Source organism: Lactuca virosa, chromosome 4, assembly GCF_052849685.1.
Source record: "Lactuca virosa cultivar CGN04683 chromosome 4, Lactuca_virosa_CGN04683_v6, whole genome shotgun sequence".
Classification (NCBI taxonomy): domain Eukaryota; kingdom Viridiplantae; phylum Streptophyta; class Magnoliopsida; order Asterales; family Asteraceae; genus Lactuca; species Lactuca virosa.
The window spans coordinates 109,660,152-109,671,424 of NC_136429.1; the positions used below are offsets into that span (position 1 = coordinate 109,660,152).

An 11,273-nucleotide genomic window follows, 5' to 3' on the forward strand; every position below is an offset into this window, starting at 1 on the left:
TTTTCTTTTCTAATCGATGTTTTTCCTTTTCCTCGTCTTTTTAGGGGTCGAATGGTTTGGGTTGGGTTTCCTGAACAATTTCGGGTTTGGGCTCGGTTACCGGTTCGGGCTCAGGTTGGGTTTCCCAAAGAAATTCCACTTCCGGTTTGGGAACGTATTCGAGGCGGGGGGGGGGGGGGGGGGGGATATTTTTAAACATTGTTGGCCTAAAAAGTTGCATTGTGTAATATTATTGTTGTATTTGTTGGTAGTAAATTTGTTGATATTGGGCTTGGGTCTGGGCAAAATGGTAGATGGATCAATTTGTTGCTGGTAAACCGATGTATCCAAAGGACGAACATTTGCACGCAATTTGTTTCGAGCCGTAAATTGAGGGTTCTTTTAGATGCATTTTTGCAGAGGTTTGAGAGATTTTCTAGTTGAAAGTTGTTGTGGTGTGAATATTATTGAATGTGATATATATATATATATATATATATATATATATATATATATATATATATATATATATATTGGATAATCAAAAAGATACAATAATTACCGATTTTAAACTGTCACACACAAAAACACATCTGAAAACACACTTAAACGGCCAAAGATTCAATTTCCACCGCGTTGAAAATTCTTTGTGCGACAGGCTTACCGCACTCCTCCCTCCTGGCCGGAGTTGTATTCACTACAATGACACGTCACCGCGGTGGTGTGCGGTATATTTTGAGTTTAATCATTAAATATGATTGAATGTGTACAATATTTTATGAGTTGCCATATGGTGGAAATGGCCACATAAGTCCATGTGTTAAAATGTCAAAAATTGTTGTAGGAAATCTTAATATTATTCATTTCTATTTAATATTATTTTTTATCAACCTCATGTATTTTGAAACCATTTTGAGGTAATAATTATACATAGGTATCATCGACTTACTACCATGCTTCCTTCTATAAACAAACAAGTGTTCACAAAATTATTAGTAAATATTGTTTTTCTTATTATTTAAGTTATTTTAATTTTCAACAATGCAATACACGAGTTTTTACAGAAAATAGAAACAAATACACCAGTTTGTTACCTAGTAAAATGATATACCCTAATTAGTGAACAATTTTTTATATGACTGAAACAATTAATTAATATAAATCACGTGGCCACTAATGTATCTTTGAGCGGATCCAAACCACCAAATACCCGATTTAAAATCATTGATAACCGGACTCCGCCTTGGGCAATCCGTTTCATTACAATCGGCATCCTCGAGTTAAAGTAATTATCTGTAAATGCAATTACGAGAAAATAATAAATATTTATAGCTTAATAAAGGAATTAAATTGAATTGGATTACTAACTTAAACAAGTTTTTATTAATTTTTTTTAATTAATATGCGAAAACGAATATTCAAATTTAAAAAGAAAAAGAAAGTGGGAATATAGTTGCTATTATCACCTGAAAGAGTTTCACCAGCCTCAACACCTTTGTAACCCCATGTGCATGCCATTTTTATACTTTCCATCGCATACCTTCCATAAATCATCAACAAAAATAAATCCAATTTTTGTGAAATATAACGTATGGAACTCAAGAAGCTATTATACTTTTTTTTTTTACCATTTTTATAACGAATATGTATTTGTAACGAATTGTTTAAATAATATATAGAGCGAACTTACTTGTTTATGCAAGTAGAGAGGTCATCACAATCCTTCCAAGAAGTGACGTCTTCGGACCATAATCCCTATTAATCTCAACTTTATTATTCTTTGTTTGATTTAATTGATTAATCAAAGTAAATAATCAATTTATCACAAGATGAAAAAACTATAATAATTTTACAAAAAGAATATATAGATTTCAAACGTTATTAGTTACTTAAATGGAATAATATATTTAATCAAAATTTAAAATCCAAAGATAGAGAATTTTTACATGAGTGAAGTTGGCTTGAATGGCTTTTTGGAGAGACCCCATATCCTTCTCATAGAAATCAGCTGCAGCCGTAAGAATTATCTCTCTATCCCATACCTATTAATAATTTATTCCAAGCATAATTTATTTAAATGTGTATAATTTTATATAATAATTTTCTTATCATGGAAACACAATAATAAATAAATAATTTAATGATATGATACTTGCATGGTGCAAATTAGATTTGTGCCTGAACCATCGCAAACCAATGGTGTTTCCTCCTTCGTCGGTTGTGAATCCAACATGCATCGGCTGCTTAAATCAAATTCGTTCAAATTTAATTAAAATGATTTTTTCAAGAATTCATACATACATAAATTAAAAGGAAAATGGTATACCTGATGAATATCTCCGATGAAGTGCGATAAAAACAACAAGGCCTCAGTCATGTTATCTACATTCCCCAAATCCAAAATTAACAAAACATTATGCCTAGTACTCTTTTGCAATATATCTTGTGCACCTCTAAATTATCAATCTATATTTGTATGTGTATGGGGCTGTTTGATAAATCTGAACCATTTAATCATTCCAACCTCTACTAATTAACTCAGAGAAGGTCAAAGTTCATTAACCGTTCTGAATACTGAACGATTCAAAGGTGACCTTTGAAGTCTGAATAGTTCAATTTATAGGTTATCAAACAACATCTAAGATGGAATAATTTGTGTGAAACTTACATCGTCGATCTGAAGTCCCTTCATGATAATGCGAGAGCTGAGATGTGTAATTCTTTATGGCTCCAGCAACACACATATCCTTTCCTCCATGCGTATCATGGCAATCCCCTTGTATTTTTCATCATCACAATTATTAGATTATTTGAATAACAAACCATGTGACGTATTTATTTTATTGATCATGAAATAAGCCATGAATCATATGGTACAACTCTACAACGCAGGAGATTGAGAGGTGCAAAGAATGTTACTTGAGTAATCGAAGGAACAAGCATCATCAGGGGTGTCAATGAAGTGAAGAGGACTTGTCCATCGGTACCTGTACCAGTGTCGGATCTGATCGGGCCACACACATAATGTCGACAAGTCACCATTTGCATAATCCGGTAACAACATCCGTACAACATGGGCTGCATTTGGTACAAGCAATTCCTATTGTCCATCCACACCCAACAATCAAATAATATAATTATAAACTTATAATAAAGAAATAGTTCTAGAGAACAACTATGTAATGCATCGTACTTGGGCGATTTTGCATGTCATGATGTGTCCCTCTTTGCTCCAAGCTTGAACACCACCAAATCCATTAATCAACACAAATCCAATAAAATAAATAGACCATAATCTAAAAGACCCAATTTTCCTCATTCCGTTTAGTAGAGAAAAAGTCAAAGCAAAAGTTGATCGTGGTATGGTGATTTCGTTCATGTATATATAAACATCAAAACGAAGTCGTTGAGTGCAAGCTTATGCTTGTTCATGCTTTTAAGCACAACATAATAGAGATTTTGAGAGCCGCGCAAGCAAAGATTCGGCGGCATATTGCACGGTAGATGAGATGCCCTTTCTCCAAATAGTGGAAATCGTACCAACTTTAAAAAGTTGTTTTTTAATATATAATTTATTGATTATGATGTTTAAATTGTTATTGTAGTAGTATTTAAATAAAATGATGATGTTTAAAATGATATTATAGTATTATTTAAATTAAATAATTGTTAGATTTTCTAAGAGAAAAAGTCGTTAGTGAGTTCTATAGGGTATTAGGCGGATGGTGAGTTGTTGACGTGTGGATTTTAGTTTAAAGCCTTGTAAGAGCCGTGATGTAAACGTAAACGAATTGAATCAAGACCCGAAATAGGGTAATATAATAGATAGATGGTCAGTATTCGGGAATTTGTCTCTTTTGCGTAACATAGGAAACAATAAAAAGGTAAGATAAAATGCAGCTAATATTCTTTTTAACAAAGCTTACGTCTAAAACTTTTGTGATATGCATCACTAAATTCTAATTTTCGTTTTCAGTTTATTAGTGATTTTAATGTCATGTAATCTGGAACACCCCAATTTTCATATATAGATTATATAACAAATAATCGTTCCAACGTCTCCCAATATCAATTAAGAACTTACTTATAGATTAAACTACAGCGGAATCAAAATAAAATATAGTCTTCAACCGAAGAGCTTCGGGTGTTACGTCTTTGCGGAACTCATTTGTCGTCTTGTTCATCAATCATTCTTCCTAGCCTTCTTACTGCCACTTTTTAAATAGTTTCCTGGGTTGCGCACATTTAAAGTTTCTAAAAGGGTAAGCTTAGGGCCTAGTGAGTTCATGTTGCACATACATGTCCATCACTTAAAAAAAACAAATAGTTTTATCATATATCTTCAATAAATCATACAACAAATATATCACCCGATGACATAATTTAGGGGAACGATTAATTGTCCAGAGAAAGAACCAAATGTTTATTTCCCTTCTCCTTGAGACAACTCATCATCCATTGTACTCAAGTATTTTAAATATCCAAAGAAATGAGTATGAATCTCAATTCTCATCCCCACCGATCACACACATCCGTCATGCTCACGACGATTAAACACCCCACCCGTTCCCACTAAACATGTCACCCAAAAAACACACACACAGTAGACAACAAATCCAAAATAACAATTGCACACAACCATACTTATCATAAAACATACTGTCAATAAATAAATAAAAAACGCATAATAAACCACATGATAAACATTTATGTGCGAGCAACCACAGAACACGAAAAACTCACCTCGTTGTCGTTATGTCTTAACCGAAGCTTACCACGATACACACACCCTACATTCCACCAACAATATTTTCTAAATCTATAATCCTAGAAAAATATCCTACACGTCCGTTTTTGGTTCAACCATTCATATGTCTCGTTCGGCCATCCAATAATTATTCAATTACGTTAATTACAATTACAATGTTCGTAACAATTTTAGTAAAATATTATATCTTCTTTTTTTATTGTCGAAATTCCAATATTAATATGATTTGACTCTTAAAATTTATACTCAAAGTCAATCCATTTAAACCTCTACTTTAAAACACAAAATATCAAAAAAAACCACAATACTAAAGACTATCAAGTTATTAAAACTTTAGGGACCGTTCTTGCGATCCACATTTCCCATAAGGTGTCATACTTGAAAGAAATTTGAATTGTCAAAGTATTGATAGTTTAGGGGCCATTTATGTACCTTGAATTATATATATATATATATATATATATATATATATATATATATATAAACACTCTATTATTAATAGAAATATACAGATTACCAAACTTCAGGGATCATACATACTTATAAAGCTAACATTTTTTCTTGAATCTCATGCATTTGAAACCCTCTTTTTTAACTAATGCAACTCAAAAGTTTTCTTAATTATGATTTAACACTCAAAAGTTTTATAACTTATATTATGTTTAATTAGCATTTAGTGAAAAATTTACTATAAAAAGACCAATCTTTTGTGTTATATAAAATCTTACATGTAAGAAGGATGTCATAAGAAAATGAAAAGAAAAATTTTCAATAGGCACAATTCGTTTAGAACGTATTTGTAGTGATGGAGTCCCTTAAAGAGTTCTACAAGTCAAAGTTGTGAATGAATGTATCATTTTTTACTCATAATTTGATCGTGTTATATTTTTTCCAGTAATATAAATGAGGCCATTCAAAATCATATGTTTAGAGATATTTTGTTATCTCAAACCATACCATTCAAAATCATATGTTTAGAGATATTTTGTTTTCTCAAACCATATTGATTTGAAACCTACATAACCTTTTATATTCCTTAATTAAAACCATTTATAGTATTTATAAATTTCCAATAATTTTTTTGCATTCTCTTATTATATATGTAGTTATATTAGTACATTTTTCTTACAAAAAGTCGTCATTCGGTTGAAGATATTGTGATTCAAAAGTTTTCATATAGTTGAAGCATTCACGATCCAAATATGATGATTTAAAGAAATGGGTTATGTCGCATCGATGGTAATTGTAATATGATTTTTTGTCACACCCCCAGACCAGAACGACGGAAACGTTCGGGGGCGGAGGACGTCATGCTCATCATCATAACCATAGTGAAGAAAGTAAACACAACCATCATAAATATAATTTAAAAGGTTACATCGTTTCAAAAGTATATGTTTCCAAATAAATTACATATGATGTCAAAATATAGCAAAAGAATCTACGCCTTAGCGTCTTGACTTCAGAAATCTTGTGGTTACCTGTTTTACTGATTACCTGAGAATACAAGTTGTTTTGAAAGGGTATCAGCATAAAGCTGGTGAGTTCATAAGCAATTTATGAAATGAAAAATGAATGATGTTCCTTTTTGTTTGTTACAAGTTTATGTCCAGAAAATCCAATATTTTCTAAAGGGTTGTTATAGTCTTAACTGAACCAAAACTTAGTATATGTAAGTAATCGTCATACTTATGTGTGTGTGTGGTTTTATATTTAAATAAAACTCCTTAAATTCCCGTGAACTGTGTGTTTTGCTAATTTCTCATGTGAGATGTTATAACCATACTAAACTCGAAGACCTCGTACTCGACGTTCTTCAGGCGTCGGAATGTTATGACACTTGTCACCCCAGACTTGGCGGTCTAGTTGTTGCAAGCAGCTTAGGTGCGGGTTTGTCAGACCCAATATAGATCTATACACAACTATCACGCTCTCCCTCCAGGAGATTCTGATTATAACTACAGGACTTTACTGTGGTACTTAAGAGTACCCCGAAGGAGAATGTCTCACAAATTTATTTATTAACAAGTTCACGTAGTGTGTAATGAAATACTTGTTTTGTAAGTCGATTGAGTTATTGTTTTCTTTGTCAAACGAAGTGCTCAAACTATACCTATTATAGTTTATCAAAAGTGTTGTGTGTTTGAATGAAACCTTGTTATGCATGTCTTTGTATTTCCATAAAATGACATTTAAAATACTAAGTGTAAATCGTACACACCTTGCTCAGCATGTTACAAGGTGTGAATAACTCTTAAACATGTATTTGACAGTTTTACCCTTAACTGTCACTGTTTTAGAATATTTATAGAAAAATCATTGTAAGTCGAAAACTGAATCTGTAAACTCTGAGTATTTGGAAAAAGAGTCTACTGTATCCATAAATTTTCCTATAATTTTTGGTGGTCTCAAACCAGGGTGAAAATGTTCATCTTCACAACCTGGTCCGACTTTGATGCTGCAGTGATAGGCAGTTTTGTAAAAATCACCATAAATTGTAGAAAAATCGTATGGAGATACGCAAGTAGTTATTTTAAAGGTATAAACCTGAAATATTTGAATATTAAATAGTTTTGAAAAATATTAAGTTTAAGTTGGGTAAAACAGTTCGTGAACAGGTCACAACTTTTTTGTTGTAAGCTGTCAAATTAAGTTTCAAATATGTTTTGGTGTTTTAACTTGTATTCCCCCCTGAAAACTAAAGAAAACGGGAAAATGTAGGGGTATGAACTCACCTTGAGTGATTTCTAAAAGAGTGGAAGGTTGAAGTCGAGGAGTATCAAGTCAAGAACACTTTATGAACACGTGGAAGCTTGGATGATCCTAAGAACGATTTTTGGTGTTAAGATATGAGTCGATGATCCAAGAGTGTTATGAAATTATGGAATAACACTTGAGTTTAGATGGAATACTTACCAAAAAGTGAAGTAGTAGCTCAAGAACACTAGCACAAAGTGGTGGGAAGTAGAGAGAAAAGAAGCTTTCTTGAGGTGGTTTGAGAAGTGTAAGTGTTTGAAATGATCAAGTAAGCCAAGAAATCCTCCAGGGATTTCTATATATATTGAAGGTTGCTGGAGCAACTTGTAAGTTTGAAGTGATGTTTGCCTTGGTTTGTGTGATGTGGATAAGGTTGGCTAATGAGAGGATGACACATGGAGGCAAGTGGGCACACTTGACCCACTTGTGGGGTAGAATACTCCTCTTATTATAAAATAATGATTTTTAATTAATAATCCTTGAAAAATAAATAAAATATGAGTTTTGGGGGTTAAAAATGGTAAAAATATGAATTTGGTGAAAAAATCCCGTCAAAAACGGGCTTAGGAAGTGAAAGTAGTCGAAAACCGGCATTAAGGACCGAACCTGCGAGGTTTGGCTCTTAGGAGTGTGAGAACCGAGAGTAGGGAAGGAGGAGCCGAAGGGGGAAGAAGGGACCAGAGGTGGCAGGGAAGGAACCGAAGGTGGAGGCTCGGTCCGAAATTGTGAAGGAAGCGAAATAGACCGAGCCCTCGGTCTATTTCGGTTGTATTAGGGCTCGGTTCGGCTGCAGTTCGGTCCGAGATGGTTGCTCGCTTCTGACAGGCTCGCTTCTAACAAGCTCGGTTCTGAGAGGGTTCGGTTTTAATAGAAGGGTTCGGCTCCTAAGAGGTTCGGTTCCTAAGAGGTTCGGTTCCTAAGAAGGGTTTCGGCCCTAATTAGCTGTTTTTCGATATAACTCTCCGTTTCAAGCGGTTTTTGGCCAAGTTAAGGGTCGGGATGACTATAAAAAGTTGAGAGAGATTTTTGGAGAGATTTCACATACTTGGAGAGATTTGGGAGAGATTTAATCTTAGCCATTATTATCGTATAATCTCGTAATGCAAGGTTCGTGAACCCCGTTATGCTTCGTTTATGATTGTTTTAAGTTCCCGAAAGGGTCCTTAGTCGTGTTTTGATGCGTTTAACTCCCTTTTTAGGGTTTTTACATTGCTAAACACATAGATTCTTCGAGACACTTGAGTTCTTGACATAGAAATGCACATTTTTATACATAGAATAACTTTTAGCATACAAGTACTAATTAAGTTTGACCGGTTTGACTTGTTGACTTTGACTTTGACTTGAATTTGACAGTTGTCACATTATCCCCCCGTTAGAAGGAATTTCGTCGCAAAATTTGCATTTTGAGTGGGACTTCAAGGGTTGGGGAATAGATGTGGGTACTTTTGTTTCATTTGGTCCTCACGTTCCCAAGTAAATTCGGGTCCTCGCTTGGCGTTCCACCAGACATTTACGATGGGAATGCGGCTTTGTTTCGTCGATTTGGCCTTCCGGTCCATGATTTCAACAGGTTCCTCTACGAAGTGGAGGTTCTCATTGATCTCAATTTCTTCCAAAGGAATGACAAGGGTCTCATCAGACAAACATTTCTTCAGGTTTGACAAATGAAAGGTAGGATGAACATGATTGAGTTCATGTGGTAATCGTAGCTTGTATGCCACCAGGCCAATCCTAGCGAGGATTTCGAATGGCCCGATATACCTTGGATTTAGTTTCCCACGTTTTTCGAAACGTATTAATCCCTTCCAAGGTGATACTTTTAGAAGTACTCGATCCCCAACTTGGAACTCCAAAGGTTTTCGTCTCTTATCCGCTTAGCTCTTTTGTCGGTCTTGCAAAGCCTTCATTCGTTCTCGAATTTGGACGATCTTTTCGGCTGTTTCCCTTATGATCTCTGGGCCAGTGAGTGCGCTGTTAGGGACTTGCCCTCTTGCTAGTTGCGTATCGCCCACCTCACCCCAGCACATGGGTGATCTGCACTTACGACCATAGAGGGCTTCGAACGGAGCAACTTTGATGCTAGTGTGATAACTATTATTGTATGAGAATTCGATAAGAGGTAAATGGACATCCCATGCCTTACCAAAGTCTATCACACAAGCTCTTAGCATGTCCTCTAACGTCTGAATGGTTCTTTCACTCTGCCCGTCAGTCTGTGGGTGGTAGGCTGTACTCATGTCTAGCCTAGTTCCCATAGACTTCTGCAGTGACTGCCAGAATCGTGATGTGAACCGACTATCTCTATCGGATATAATGGATATTGGTACTCCGTGAAGGCGCACTATTTCTTTAACGTAGATCCTTGTCAGTTTCTCCATTTTGTCTATCTTTTTTACTGGTAGGAAGTGTGCGGATTTGGTTAATCTGTCGACGATTACCCAAATGGTGTCAAGTCTACCCAATGTCTTGGGTAACTTGGTCATGAAATCCATCGTAATCCGCTCCCACTTCCACTCGGGTATCTCTGGTTGTTGAAGTAGTCCCGAGGGCTTTTGATACTCTACCTTAACCTTGGCGCAAGTCAGGCACTTGCCCACAAAGGTAGCTATTTCGACTTTCATGTTCGGCCACCAATACAGCTTCTTGAGGTCTAAGTACATCTTGTCTGAGCCGGGATGCACGGAGTAGCGAGTTTTATAAGCTTCGTTCATGACAATGTCCCTGAATCCACCAAATTTTGGTGTCCAGATCCGGTTCATGAAACAACGAATGTCGTGATCCCTGACTTCAAGATTTTTGTCCATGCCTCTCAACGCTTCACCTGTCACGTTTTCTGGCTTCAAGGCTTCTTACTGAGCCTCTTTGATTTGTTCGGACAGGTAGGAATGGATGGTCATGGTTAACGCCTTTACTCGGCGGCCCGAGTATTCTTTTCTGCTCAAGGCGTCTGCAACCACGTTGGCTTTTCCGGGGTGATAACGAATCTCACATTCGTAATCGTTTAGTAATTCCACCCATCGTCTTTGTCTCATGTTGAGTTCTTTTTTATTGAGGATATGCTGAAGGCTTTTGTGGTCGGTGAAGATGGTGTACTTGGTGCCGTAAAGGTAATGTCTCCAGATTTTTAGGGTGAAAACTACTGCTCCTAATTCGAGATCGTGTGTCGTGTAGTTTACCTCGTGTGTCTTCAATTGTCTTGAGGCGTAGGTAATGACCTTTCCTCGTTGCATTAACACACATCCTAGACCTTGGTTTGACGCATCGCAATAAACCACAAAATCCTCGGTTCCATCTGGTAAGGACAAGATCGGAGCACTGCACAAAGTTCGTTTCAGTGTTTGGAACACAACCTCTTGCTTATCCCCTCCAGACGAAAGTCACTCCTTTTTGAGTCAAGGTAGTGAGTGGTTTTGCGATTTTGGAGAAGTTCTGAATGAATCTTCGATAGTAACCGGCGAGTCCTAAAAATTGTCGGATCTCCGTGGGTGTTCTTGGTGCTGCCCAACTTTTAATCGCCTTGATCTTTGAAGGGTCCACATGGATTCCTTCCTTGCTGACTACATGTCCGAGGAAATTCACCTCTCGAATCCAGAACTCACACTTTGAGAACTTTGCGTATAATTTCTCCGCCCTCAGCGTCTCCAGGACTTGACGTAAATGCTGGTTGTGTTCTTCCTTACCTCGGGAGTAGACTAGTATATCATCGATGAAAACAATCACGAACTTGTCTAAGTAAGGTCGACACACCCGATTCATCAGGTCCATA

General features: G+C 36.0%; 1 protein-coding gene across 1 annotated transcript; it reads right to left on the minus strand.

The window, feature by feature from the left end:
• Positions 1–968: 968 nt before the first annotated feature.
• BFN1 (bifunctional nuclease i) lies at positions 969–3,367 on the minus strand. Its single transcript, XM_079044013.1, has 9 exons — positions 3,173–3,367; positions 2,899–3,079; positions 2,648–2,755; positions 2,306–2,361; positions 2,136–2,219; positions 1,926–2,021; positions 1,670–1,734; positions 1,446–1,519; positions 969–1,272 (listed from the first exon to the last, which is right to left on the minus strand). Exons 1-9 carry the CDS (start codon positions 3,356–3,358, stop codon positions 1,142–1,144), a joined length of 981 nt encoding a protein of 326 aa, XP_078900139.1. The 5' UTR covers positions 3,359–3,367; the 3' UTR covers positions 969–1,141.
• Positions 3,368–11,273: the final 7,906 nt, after the last annotated feature.